At 38.1% G+C, this 14,602-nt stretch overlaps 1 protein-coding gene, 1 long non-coding RNA gene and 1 pseudogene across 3 annotated transcripts; all 3 read right to left on the bottom strand.

The window, feature by feature from the left end:
• Positions 1-3,099: 3,099 nt before the first annotated feature.
• Positions 3,100-5,091, bottom strand: LOC147500389 (uncharacterized). Its single transcript, XM_086559331.1, has 5 exons — positions 4,960-5,091; positions 4,780-4,864; positions 3,846-4,303; positions 3,431-3,740; positions 3,100-3,337 (listed from the first exon to the last, which is right to left on the bottom strand). Exons 1-5 carry the CDS (start codon positions 4,963-4,965, stop codon positions 3,318-3,320), a joined length of 879 nt encoding a protein of 292 aa, XP_086415457.1. The 5' UTR covers positions 4,966-5,091; the 3' UTR covers positions 3,100-3,317.
• Positions 5,092-7,517: 2,426 nt separating this feature from the next.
• LOC147500388 (uncharacterized) lies at positions 7,518-9,231 on the bottom strand. The gene is made up of 3 exons (XR_015196325.1): positions 8,512-9,231; positions 8,226-8,308; positions 7,518-8,014 (listed from the first exon to the last, which is right to left on the bottom strand). It is a non-coding gene; the product is annotated as an uncharacterized LOC147500388 (long non-coding RNA).
• Positions 9,232-10,306: 1,075 nt separating this feature from the next.
• Positions 10,307-13,708, bottom strand: LOC147500387 (uncharacterized; annotated as a pseudogene). Its single transcript, XR_015196324.1, has 2 exons — positions 13,576-13,708; positions 10,307-12,919 (listed from the first exon to the last, which is right to left on the bottom strand). The product of XR_015196324.1 is annotated as an uncharacterized LOC147500387 (transcript).
• Between the last annotated feature and the right edge of the window lie 894 nt (positions 13,709-14,602).

Genomic DNA, 14,602 nt, shown 5'->3' with positions numbered 1-14,602 from the left:
TTGTGTGTCCTATGTCCACATTAGTGACCAAGCTAGAAGCAAGCTTGATGCTAAGTCACTAAAGTGCACCTTCATTGGCTATGGCGGTGATGATTTTGGGTATCGCTTTTGGGATGATCAAAATCGAAAATCATTCAGTAGAGATGTTGTGTTTAATGAGAAGGTGATGTACAAGGACAGAGATGAAGCACAAACCAAGGAATCAGGTACAGAGAGAGGCACAGAGTATGTTGAGTTGGAAGACTTCGATGTAAGTCGTGGTATAGTGGGAGCTCCACAAATAAGGATGACGAGTAGTGACTCGTGAGAATAATGAGGATACTACACCACCGAAGTCCATCTCCACCTCGTGCCCCAAGAAAGACATCCGTGCCACATGTACCGAAGTTCGAGATATCCGCCACCTATGTGAATTACTTGCTACTTACTGATGGTGGCGAGCCTTAATGCTATGATGAAGCATTGGAGGTGAGTGATGCAAGCAAGTGGGAGCTTGCTATGCAAGATGAGATGAAGTCCCTCATCTCTTGTGGCACGTGGGAGTTAGCCAAACTACCCATGGGCAAGAAGGCTCTACGAACAAATGGGTGTTTAGAGTCAAAGAGGAACATGATGGTTCCCGTGAGATACAAAGCAAGGCTAGTAGTCAAGGGTTTCAGCAGAAAGCGGCCGACTTCACGAGATATTCTCCCGATGGTGAAACCGAATACTATTCGGTCGGTGTTGAGTATTGTTGCGGCCGAAGATTTGTATCTTGGAGCATTGATGTTAAACCGCCTTCCTCCATGGTGACCTAGTTGAGGAAATTTATATGCAAAGAACCGGAGGGTTTCATCAAGAAGCGGTAAAGAGAATATGGTATGCAGGCTCGAAAGAGCTTGTATGGTTTTGAAACAAGCCCCTAGGGGCGTTAGTACGTGAAGTTTGATAACTTCATGCAAGGAAATGGCTACTATAAGTGCAACGACCATTGTTGCTACTTCAAGAGGTTCGACTCCACTACGCCATCCCGCCCGCTATATGTTGATGATATGTTAGTAGCGAAGTTCGATATGTCGAAATTGGGAGATTGAAAGAGAAGTTAGCAAGTGAGTTCTCTATGAAGGACTTGGGTGCAAAATAAAACAGATTCTAGGGATGAGGATCAGAAGAGATAGGCAGAAAGGTATTCTGGAGTTGTCTCAGGCTGAGTATATTGAGAAGGTATTGAAGAGGTTCAGTATGGGTAGTGCGAAACCAGTTTGCACACCTTTGGCAGTCCACTTCAAGTTGTCCAAGGAACACTCTCCCAAGACTGTTGAGGAAAGAAACTTCATGGCTAAGGTACCATACCGCCATTGGAAGTCTTATGTATGCCATGGTTTGCACACGTCCGGATATAGCCCAAGCAGTGGGAGCTGCCGGTAGATTTATGTCTAATCCTGGCAAGCAACATTGGGAAGCCGTGAAGTGGATATTGAGATATCTGAGAGGTATACAGAGAAATGCCTATGTTATGGAAGGGTGTTGTGAACCCGCAAGGGTATGTGGATGCCGATTTTGCAGAGAAGTAGATCGCTGAAGAAGCACTACCGGGTTATGTCTTTACAAGAAAAGTGCTACCGCAGCCGAAGTTGGATTTCGCCATTCTAAGATTGTTGCTTTGTCTACCACGTAGGCGAGTATGTGGCGTTCATGCAGGCAAGCAAAGAGATGATCCGTTACAAGTGGATTGATGGAAGAGCTTGGGATGAAGCAAGAGAGAAGTGTGTTACACGCTGATGTCGAGTGCTATACATCTTGCCAAGAATTCCGCCTTTCATTCTAGGACCAAACACATTGGTCTCCTGTATCATTTTATCCGATCTCGTTGGAGGATGAGGTTTTGGCACTTGAGAAGATCCAAGGAGAGAATCCGGCGGAGATGTTGACCAAGACCGCGGCTTATCGAGAAGTTGATGTTGTGTTCAACCTCGGTGGGTCTTCTTGCTTGAAGACCATGATGGACGAGCCGAAAGTGTTTCTTTAGTATATTGGATTTGATTGAGTTGTTACAATTGAGATGTGATGTGCATGAAGAATCTCGGGTTCCAAGTGGGAGATTGTTGGGTTGTTGAACCGCCGAAGCTTTGCTCCGTGTCCGTGATGCCACTCTCGACTTCCGACTCGATGAAGAGGGCGCTGATCGCTTTCATCCATGGGCGCACTCGCGCTCATGCTCTGATGAAGAGGGTGCTCATGTCCTTTCTATAGGCCATCTGCGCCGATGAAGAGGGCGCCGACTCACCTATGGGCTGCCAAGGCCATGCTCCGTAATTGCGCCCAAGCCCATTTTTCTTCCCCTTTGTCTATGTACACCTATATAAAGGTAATAGATTAGGGTTTTGAGGAACAACTTTGAGATATTCATTTCTAGGGTATTGTGGGAGCTCTGTTGAGCTAGGGTTTGAGTGAGGCCTCTTCTTATTGATTCTTGATATCTCTTGTAAACTCTCCAATCTTTGTTATAAAAGAAACTCGGCTCTTGTGTGGATGTAGGTAACATTTACCGAACCACCTTAAATCCTTGTGTCTCTTTGCATATTTACTTCCATTATTATTGTCTGCTTGTTATGGGTGATGATAAGTTAGTGGCTTTGCTTGTTTGAGTTTGTTGTGATAACTACCAAAGTCTTGGGTGGGTGATTTCCTTGGTGTGATCTCCAAGTTGAAATCATTTGGGATAGAAAGTAGCTAGATTGAGGTGTGACCTTCTAGTGAAATCTCCCAACAGATCTTTCAATTCGTAACACTGTGATGGAGGTTAAGGGTTTATGTTGATTTTGGCTATCTAACATGGAGGTTAGATCGACGCAACTTCCACTTTAGAGAACTGGTGTTAAACTGGACAAATGTGCTTAGGGGACCCAGGGGGGACTCTTGTAATAGGGAGTTAATCGTTTTTTCTTGTTTTCATCTCTGTAATTCACACCATTACAAGTGAGGTACTTCACTCACTCCTGTACTTGTGTGTTTTTGCACTCCTTTCCAATAAATCAACTTATCAAAAAAAAAAAAAAAAAAAAATCTAAATCCAAATTTATATTCTTCGATATATACTATCTACTTTAGTCATCTCCATTTTCCATATCCAAATTCACATTTACTATGGGTCAAAGGAATTACATCTAGCTGACACTTGTGCTACACTAGCTTCATCTTTAATAGCATCGACAACTTAATTTAAAGAAGGTACTACATAATGTAATGTAATATTGCATTCTGACACCGTTAATCCCGATTATGAACGCAGATGATGCAGCTAGCAGTAGGCCTTCTCCTTCAGACACCTCCTAATCTTAGAGCTCTAGCACCACAACTGTATCCATACGAAAAAAGAGAAAAAGGGTCAGAGAGAACTAGAGAAGTGAGGAGAATGATTAAACTCGACTTTAAAAGATAGTTTTCTTACATTCATCATCTGTGGTAATCCAGCTGCCTGGTCTACTACTGCTTTCTCTGTTGTCATCAATAACTAGTACTGGTGCATCTTTGGTGTTACTTTCAGGAGCTATAACATCAACAGCTGCGTTACTTGAGCACGGTTTGGTCCATTTCCGGTCGTGTTTTGATGATGCAGGCAACGAAAATGCAGAGTAGGCAGACGTAGTAGTGGAACAACTGTCTGTTTCCCATCTGAAACTGATCTTAGGTGAGCTTAAGCTCCATTGATCATCTTGTAGCGAGTCTTTAGCTGTGCCTCGATTACGAAAGTGCTGAACCTTCATTAGAAAAAGTAACATATGGTTGGGTTTACTTGCAAAAAAAAAAAAAAAAAAAATGTACAAGAACAGAATTGGCAAAGTTGGTCTCAAGTGATTGATTACCTTTCTACGAATATACTTTCCTCCTTTGTCAGATTTGGCAGTTGCAGCCCATTTCCACAGTTCTTTCATTCTAGAAATTGCTCTATTCTTATCTCCTTTCAGTTCATCTTTCTTCGCCGACGACCAACATTGGTAGTTTGTGATTTTGCAGGCAGATATAGCTGTAGCATCAGAAATAGGTAACACCTTGTTCCCTACATGCGCAGCCAAGTCAACCTGGTGACCCATATCACGTCCTTCCTCCTTCCCTTCGAATGTGTGCACTGAATATTGTTGCTTGTTTCGAAAGCTTCCAAGTCTCTTCAAGTTTAGACTGTCGTAAAAGATTGCCCTTGCATTGCCTCTTCTTATTGAAGCTGCAAAGGATTCCACGACCTTAGTTGTTATCTCAGATTCGTCAGTGTTCTCAGTTCTACGTTTTTTGAACAAAACCAGATCCTTCGAGTCAGCATCTTCAACTGCAGAAGATTTCATTGTTTCAGCAATAGTACATGTAGCTCAGTTTCATTGATCAAGATCACAAACTGGAAAACAAAAACTTGCTCATTTTAAGTACTAGATGCATTACATATATTAGGGTAGACACTAGACAGGCTTTCTCTTAAGCGGACATGTTATATAGTGTCTTGAGCAGCTGATATAGTGTCTTGCACATATTATCGTCGTCCGTTAAACAAATTAATAAGTGTAAATAAAAAAGCTGTACTTACAAGACACTATATAAGCTGTTCAAGACGCTATATAAGCTTCCCATCAACATGTCCGTTCCGTTTAAGAGAAAGCCTGGTACATATATATTTCTTAAGTATCGTCAATTAAGAACTACTTAGACACTCCTCTGATGCAATAAAGTTCAGCGAACAAAAAAGTGTGCCAACTTCTGTGACAACTCAAGATTGTTTCGACGTACGTTATCATTATGGATTATTATTACCTGCCACTTCTGCTTTATTTTTGTTGATGGTAGTGATTTTCTTTTCATGTTCTTCTTGTGCCACCTTGAAAAACCATTGAAGAATCTGTAATCAAACAGTGGGTGATAAGCCTTGCTATCAGCAATGCTACAACAGAATCTAGAACACTCCGAAGTTACACACTGAAATCTATGAATTACCTGCATGTCTATGCCTTATATATTGAGAAGGGGAGGCAATAAGAATGACTAGCTAGTGCAGTCAAAGGACAGCGCACTGAACTATCAATCTGTACTGTCTGTATGCTAAGATTCTTTTCTAACCTTTTTGGCTTTTGAAGAGATGTAGATAGTACAGTTGGACTGAATCTATGAGAAATGCTGAGACAACCAGGCACTCTGTAGGGGTTGGTTGGCTACTTAATTAGCTTGTGATCCTCTTAGAATATGAGTATATTATATAAGGTAGTCATGTGGTTCTAGTGATTAGGAACTTAAGTTGAATATAATTAACACAAACATCTAGATTATTCTACAATAAGGTAGTCATGTGCTTAGTTTTGTTGTCTTTTGTTTCTACCATACATCTAGATCTATGGTTCATACTTCAAAAAATCTAACCGGTCCCAATCAATGGATAGTTTCTTGAATATTCTACATTTGTTCAAGATTTGCTTGGGCTAAAAATATTTACCAAATGATCTAACAACCCTGCCGTTCACAACTTGAATGTCAATATTTATTACAGTGTAGTGTGCATTGCTAGTCTGGATCATGTGGCCCATCTGTTCCCCAAGCAAACTGCCCATTGACAAATAAATACATTTGTGTATTGTCAGGAATGTTCTGTTAAGCAGGGAGAATGTCTCTGTTTAGAGATTATGTTGCACCGAAGAACAGTCATTGGTACAATTGAGTGGCCATTGTATTTGCTTAGGGAAATTTGCAAGTTCCTTCAAGGTGCATTATTATTGTCAAAAGGGTTCCACTATAAAAGACATGAAACTTGAAGCATATTTCATGATCAATTTCCTTCCACTAGGTAAACAAACTGCAAAAATGAATCCTGACCAGAAACGAGTACACAGCAATCAGATGTATGTTTTATGACACCCCATTACATCCAAAGTCAACTTTTCTCTGAGACGCCCTACAGTGCTCATAAAATTTCAATAGTTGGTCTTAAACCTGTTCAGTGCTGTGTACATCGGACATGATCTTTTTCAGAACTTTGTTGATCATGGGTGCATACTGCATACGGCCAATTTTATCAGTAATAATCTAGCCGAGGGAAAAAAATAGATTATGTCATCAAATTAAGTTTAGAACGTAAAGAAAAAAGTTGCTCCTGGAATGCGCACAAGTATCTAATGCCACTTAATTAATCCAAATTGGTTGTATGGATTATGGAATGCCTTTTGAAGGTAGAAAACATGGCATTAATTCCCTACTAGTTACTCTTACAGACTAATTACAGCTAATATCATGATTCCATGTTATAATATTGATAAAAAAAAAAAAGTTAACTAAACTGATTAGTAATGCTATATACATATAGCCTTTGATGGGCATTTTGGCCATGTGCAATAATTTTACTTCTCCAAAAGAATAATGGACATCTCCTATATTATTGTTAATTTGTTATGGATCTTTTACAGTGCTGTCTTGAGTTGCTCACATGGATATTTCAGATTTCCACAAGCACTAGAAACCAAATTCTGTTTGATCATAGCATGTGTTTCTTAGTTTCTATCACCTTTCTTTATCACTGGTCTTCAGGAGTTTATTAAGTGGGGTGATGTGGCAACTTTCCATCTAGCTAGGACCTAATGAATGGCAATGTGGCACCATATGGAAGGTTGGATAGTAGTACTTCAAGATCATAGGGAGAGAATCATGGAAGTTGTCTACGTTTATGGTATGCAAATACTTCTATTGGTTGAGCTCTGTAAATGTGCTATGTGGCGGGATTCCTTAACACGTCCAATGTAGTAGGTTTCTATGTGTTTCTAATCCCTTTATGTTCTTGTGGATAGATACCTGACACGTTTTTGAGCCTTTTTTACTCGTTACAGAAACACAGGTGTTGGATCTAGCAATTTAGGATATTTAGCAATTTTTGTGACTAACTGATCGAGTTTGGAATACGTAAATGAAGAATGACGTACTTCGAATGTTTAGAACATGTTAATGATTGGATCAAGCAGGTTTGGATATTCGTGGATACATATGATCCACATTTGAGTTACATTTGCTCAAAATCTTTAGTGAATTAGTTCTTGGATGGATCCCAATCCAACTAAGTAGGTGCGACTCTGGAAGTACGGAAAACATTATTAATTATGTGAAATGGAATGCTTGCACAGACCGAACATTGAAAATTCTGATTACTAGTTCTTGATTTTAACGGAAAAAGAAAATATCTGTCCTTGACTATTTGTTCAAGTGTATGAATTCATGATACACATCTTTTGAAAATAAATTTTGTTTGAGGAGAAACTTTCAGTAATTAAGTATCATAGGCTGCATGGACGTCAATCATAACACTGAAGAATTGTAACATATAGGATCCTGCTTGGATCTTTCACGAGATTATAAGAACTTCCTAGCTTGTGGTTGATTTGTTGCGAGTAGATGAGAAATAAGTATTTATCTGCTTTGACTTCCCCTGAGAAAATTCTCACATGAAAGTTCTCATCAAGTATTTTGAAGGAGGAAAAACATACACATCCATGATTCCTATTTCATAAGAAGTCACAAAGCACGCCAAGTCCCAACCATTTAGCCAAAAGAAATGCTATCACATCGACACACTCTAAGTATGTCAACAGAGTTGTTCATGTATTTAAGGATGAATTGAAATTGTCTCGAGTAATTACAAGTATGATGGGGTTTTACAAGTCCTCCTCGATGATCCTTGAATCCGCATCATTCGATCAATTCCTTTGAAACAGATACACATTTTGGAAAGACAAGATACCCTAAGCAGTGAAGAGAATTCACCGTCTAACTAGTCAATAAACCGAGACAAGCAGTATAATATAATTGCATGAGGAAGATAACAAAGTATAGAGTACGTACTAGAACTCTAGAAATAAATTAGATTAGCACATTAGTTCAAGTTTCCATGGTGCTAACTACCAATTTGTAGATTGTAAATTATCAAGGTTAAGAGTGTAAGACAAGGGGCGGATATGGTCAGACACTTGTAGCAAAATGCCAAAATGGCTTCATTTTCAGTTGCCCCTCGAGTATCCTGAAAATGCAAGATAAGTATATCACTCAAAAGAGAATTCTTACAATTTAAAAAAAAAAACATACGTATCAAAAAAATCCGATTATAAGAATAGACAAGGGGACATTTAAAATGCTTGAAGTTAATCATCAAATTCTATGAAATTCAATTTTTCAAATAAAAACTATGATATATGAGCACCTGTACCATGGTGCAGTGCATGGAAGCCTACCTAGACATATATGGTTTCATTGAATAGCACAAGTGCAGGAATTTGTCAATCCCTCAAGTTTCCCATCTTCTAATCCATTAGTACTAAAACAACAACAAAGGAAACAAAGATTTATAAAACACTGAAGTGAGTGTAAGAAAAACTGCAGCAATTATGTCATAGAACATAAAAAGAATAGATCTTCCATTATTCCTTTAATCCTTTGGTCTTCAATCTCTTGCCACAAGACAACAATAAACAAAATCATCCATCAAAGTTCAGAAAATGGTTAAGGAGAGGAATATACCTTGACTCTATCTGTTGAACATGAGCAATATCTTTGCCATGAGCATCAGGCCAATTGACTTTCCTGCTTCCAGTTCTCATTTCAACTTGATCTACTGTCGTAGCTTTCTTGAGATTACTCTTGAGTGGTAGGTTAGTAGTGCAAGTTCCAGGAGATTTATGACAACTAAGGCTCTCATGTTTATCATCTAAACCATGACTAAACTTGACCTTTTCACGCAATCTCTCACTATGTCTAGCACTAGAATCGGTGGTGAAGTTGCTTCTGTTATTGTTAACACCATTGTTGTTGGTGTAGTTGTTGTTCCTAGAGTTCCTTGTTGGGGCGTAACAAGAGCACACTAGAGATGTGCACTTGTTTTGGGGTGAAGCAGCCAGGGGTACAAACTATTAGACAATACTAACTAAATCCTTTCTAAGATGCTATCAAACACTAGAGGTGTAGCGAGAAACACAACTATAGAAATGTCAAGAAGAGCATATTATCTAAAAGCAGGTGTTACCTTTAAAAATGGAATGCGAGTAGGAGAAACAAAATATTATAGCTTATAAAAAACAGACATCATATGTTCTGTTCATGCTTTTGGCTTGAGCACTCATTGGGGATGTGAAATTGAAAGCAGGGCATGCTCCAACTTTTAGGACTGCTGATGTGCATGTATTAATAGTTTAAAGCGAAAAGGTTACTTTCTTGTAAAAAAGATTCAGAACAATGGTGCACAGAATTATGGGGGTCTACCGGGTTATATATCAGATATATTTTGGACCTACTCTCATTGTTTATGCACACGGCACTGAAGTGCTAAAAAAGGCAATGTTAGGGGCTAAAACACCCCATCATTTGCTAAAGATACGAAAAGGAAACTAGAAGATATAAAGGCGAAAGGAAAAAAACATAAAATAATAATAATTACGAAAGCTAAAACTTGATGCTCTCGACTAGTTTCTCTAAAACTTTATGCTCTCAACTAGTTTCCTTTTTATGCATATTATAGTTGCGTGTATATAACTTCATGATCAAATGGAAACCCTCAAGCAACATCGTATAATGTTAGGCATCATATATGAGCTGTGAGCATATGTCTGTGCATTCTATACTTTTTTTTTCTTTCGATAATGACTGCATTCTATACTGAATAGTGAATTTCAGAATATTTGATCTCTAATAAGTCTCTTTTAATCATGATGAAAGTTAAGCATTACACTTTTTTATTCGATAAAGAGTTGAGCATTACACTCATAAGTTATAATACAGATATATAAAGAATTTGTTTCTTATCCCACTAACAAATTGTATCTGTTAGTTCTATGTGCGTGATAAATCTCCCACTTCAGTCACATGCATCAGAAATTATCAGATGTAGCAGTCTCCCGCTCTCCCCTGAACCATTTGGAAACTCAGCTAAATCAACTAATGCCAATTTCTTAGAAATTCTGCCTGTCATCTGAGAATCTAAATTAATCACCAAATTGTATGGTTCTTATTGAACTTTATTTTTGGCGACAAAAGATAGTATGGCTATTTCTCAACAAAACACTTTTGGTCGTCATAAAGTTGCGCATTGTATAAATTAAAACATTGCCGAATGCCAAGCAATCTTGACTGAGATGCTCCTGTGATGATATTAGTTTGCACCCCAAATTCATCACATAAAGGTCAAAAACTAATCAAATCTGAAACTTAGTAATAGCGTCAAAATTTCTCTGAACTACTATCAAATACTTGTCTTAACATATTTTCTCAACAAACTTTTGCTTTTTGGAAAATACAGCTACCACAACTGCACAAGTTATCTCTGAAATCTAAATTATACTGTAATAAGATAAATATACATTCGACAGTCGTTCACATAAATAAAGAGTAAACTTTCAAGTTATTTACAGTTTTAACATAACAGGAAATACCTACACAGATCAAACAATCATGTTCAACTTATCCAAACATAAATAAGATCCAGACAGGCTAAATGCTAACCTTCTCCCTTGGATAAGCAGTCACATTATTTTATCTTAAGACAGACATGAGTAAACAGACCACCTAACTGACACGGCTCCAACAGAGCTTTTCTGGCATTGCTCAAATGACATCATCCCAAACCACTTATATACTGAACTTCAATTTCACTGCGCCATCACAGTACAAGGACACAGTCTGACGGTTTTTTTAAGGCACCAATTCTTAGCACCCCAATGTCATTCATCACTGTGTTGAAGCAATCACATGGAAAAAAACACCAGCTTAGTGTACATAAAGGTCAGCAACACAGCACCTGGAGTAAGGTGTAAACTTTTAAATTACCAGAACTATGGACGTCATGGCCGATCTTCATCTGGCCTAGATCGTGTGAATCGCCGTCGCCTCCTTGGTATTGGAGGAACATCTTCACCCATTTGATTTGACAGGTTCCAATCAGCAGCATCGTCCTGCAAACCTAACAGATTCTCTCCCCATAGATGACGACGATCAGAAAGTGATCCAGAGGTACGTCGATACCTTCTCCAAGCCCTTGACAAGCTCCTGGGCTCAGAAACAGGTGAAAATGGTCGCATCATCTGATACAAAATAAATGAAGTCAATAATGGGCCGCTGCTTTCACCAGAATTGTTATCCCTGTTGGCGGAGAAGCCATCACCAGTTTCAATAACATAGTCTCCAAACACAATGGCTCCTGGCATTGCTGAACGGATAGCACTGACAATATCACCATACTCTTGCTGGTTCTCAAGGTGTCGCCAGTTCCGCTGCCGTGATTGGTCAACTAAAGCAGGACGATTTGTTGGGTGGACCCTCCTAGCATGCCGCCGCAACTCCCCATAGTTACCAGTGAACGAGCATGATTCTAAAGAGCAACTTCTTTGTTTCAAATCAAGATACCGTCTAGCCTCTTCGACAATTTCCCAGCATTTCACAGATCCTCTGCACAGTGGACATTTCAAATTCAAGCTTGACTCTGAGATGTGCTCACCACCAATCCTTTGTCTAAATGGTTCAAAAGAATCTCTTCCTAAAATGCTGCCATCTTGCATATCAATATATCTATGTGATTCTTCTCGGTTACTATCTCCTATTACTTCCAGTGTTCTGGCTATACTTGCAGTGTTATTTTCATTTAAATTGTTATGTGCATTATCTTCCATTAAGTTGTTTCTCCGAACCACTAGCTCTGAATATAGACTCACTAGTATCAAGCCTTGGATTTTCTGGGTTTTCAATAAAGACAGAATCAGGTTCTTGAAGGGCAGCTCTAAAGTACTTCTTAAATCTATCAAGGCAATTTGAATGCCTGTAACTTGAGTCACAGATGTAAGGCCTGCAACCATTATCAAATGAACTGCACAGGAGGAGAACAGCATTATGTGGATGGTCCATGCAGATTGGACATAAAGCATCATCCCATTCCTTGTGCAGCGCACTATCATCTATGCCAAGTGATGTGCTTCCTTTCAAATCTGTCATCTTGGATGCACAAGCTACTGCAAACACTAAACTCATCAAACCAGTAGGGGATACTTCGGTAACAAACATAACTAGATCATAGCAACTAAAGTCCAGTGCAACTAAACGGACTGTTTTTCTCATACAGCAATATGGACAGTTGTAAGACAAAAAAAAAATGGTAAAATATATAAATTAGCGTAGAAAATATGGTAAAGAAGGATCAATGAAACAGGAGCTAGTTTATTTCAATGGGTGAACAGTGTTACTTATTTATTACATATTCCTACTAAACAAATTCTTATCTTCCAAATCACAAAAGACTAAAAGAGGGCTATGAATGACAAAATATGTCATGCACTAAACCTGAAACCCCACAGTACGCCCAGTTAACATGCACCACTTATATACCATACATCCCTTCTACACAAGGCACTCTCTTAAGATTATGACTAATGCTTTAGTGAAGGTTAACTATGATGAGATATTGGGGCTCAAAAGTCCCATGACATGTATATTGAATAAAAAGTTTGAAACAAACAAAGATGGAGAGTGAATATCAATCCAGAAGTATGAGTCTAAGGACCATTAATCAACCGGAAAGAGTTACTTGCTCCAGTAAATATCATGCACAAATTACATGGAAAAAACGGAACATCAATTATATGGGGCAAGCAGGCACCTAAACACAACCTCAGGATATCTTAAGGAAATAGGAAAATGGCAAAACGCTGACACTCACCCAAAAGAGAAGTCTGGACTATTCCCTGTTGTCAGTTAATATATGTGAAAGATGCTTGACTTGCTACTCCAATACAATCCTTACAAATTCCAAGTACCAACTAGTGCTTCAAAGAATATAACAAGTAATCCAGAAATCCAGAAATCCAGAAGAATGATAACACTTTGAGTCAATGCATTAACGGCTACATGTCATGCTACAATGTCAGCAATGCGCCTCATGAGTTATGACCTGCACTTATACCACATATCAAAGGAGATGCTCATGCACATAATGTCCCAACAATCAAAATTGCATAAATAAAATTTTGCACATATCCACTATTCAACCTACAATTTTTAGTTAAAACCGATACAACAAGGCAAACAAAACAGTCTGCAAACCTCAAATAACAATAACCTAATTTTGCTCCATCATAGAGAACATAACTTTGTAAGGTCATCAGATCCATATCCAAAAACAAAAAAAACTCCCCCAACCAAAATCGACATTCCCACTCCAAGTCTCCAAGACACTTTTCCATAACTATTTTAACAAATTCACTTAAATTGCACATAATCATCAAAACCATCATTTTTTTTTTCCACCAACAGTCACAAAACCATCAATTACCAATCTTTCCTGAAACACAATTCTATTTTTACATACCATTTAGTCCTTTATACCTTAACTGGTAAAACTAGGGGGTGGATGCAGCAAAATTTCCAATCTAATTCTTTTTATGAACCCTATATCCATATGTCTAACACCTAACCCCATCCTAACATAAATTACATCCACATAATTAAACAAAAAAATAAAAATGAATCAATACAGATCACTCAAAATCAACATAAAAAGACCCATCATAATTAGTCAACCAAAAAAAAAAAAGGTTAGATTTTTACAATTGAATTGAGAGTAAAGTGATGTCCTCCCTTGTTTTAGAATGGAGGAAAGTTGAAAAAGAAAAAATGAATGGAGAAAAAATGAGGAAAGCTTTTTTTAAGGCAGAAGAAAAAATGAGGAAATGGGTTGTCGTTATTATAGTTATATTTGTAGTTTAGAAACAAGTTATAATACACATTCCAGTTGTCCGTTTTCTGTCCAACCGCGTGTCTTTTCTCATAAGGACTAAACCACACGTGCGGCCATTCCTAGTTTATTATCATGTCAAACACATGACTTTTTGTTCGAGCCGTGAGGTGAGTTTGATGCCTCAGTAAGCATCTTTTTTTCTTCTGTTGAGTTAAACAGATGCCTCAGTAAACGTATTCAAGTTTGATTGAAACTGTCATATGCAGGTGGATCTGGTGCCCAGACCTATTAGCATACTTTTAACTAAGGACCAAAATATCAATATCGGTTAATATATCGGTGTACTCAAAAACCGATATATATCAAATATATCGGATATATCCAGTTTTTTTGTTATCAGTTAAAATTTTGTTTTGTATGTTGATATATCGGAAATATCATTGATTATATAAAAAATATCATCTATTATATCAAAAATATTGACAATATATCAGTCAAAGTCAACAATATTTGGTCAAAAACAACAATATTGGTCAAAGTCAACAATTTATATCGTATATATCGGTCGATATATATCGTTATATCGAAAATTCCGACATATGTCAGAAAAAAAAATATTCAATATTCGGTGGATATATGTCGGTTATATCAATGTCAGTGTACCAAAAAAACGATATATATCGAATATATCGGCGATATTTTGTTCCTTGATTTGGTAGGTTTCTGTCTGTCCTCACCTATCTCTCTCTCTTTCTCTTCCTCCTTCCTTCTCTCTCCCTCTCTCCCTCTCAACCAAATCTTAACTCTTTTTCTCTCCACCCACAAACCCATCTCTCCCTCTCTCTTCTCCACCCTCCGCTCACGCCCCTACTACTTAACAGTTATCTAGTATGTACA

This window comes from Coptis chinensis, chromosome 5 (genome assembly GCF_015680905.1).
Source record: "Coptis chinensis isolate HL-2020 chromosome 5, ASM1568090v1, whole genome shotgun sequence".
In the NCBI taxonomy this organism is placed as follows: Eukaryota; Viridiplantae; Streptophyta; class Magnoliopsida; order Ranunculales; family Ranunculaceae; genus Coptis; species Coptis chinensis.
Note: the sequence above shows the minus strand (reverse complement) of the source record. Positions and strands in the feature narration are given on the sequence as shown.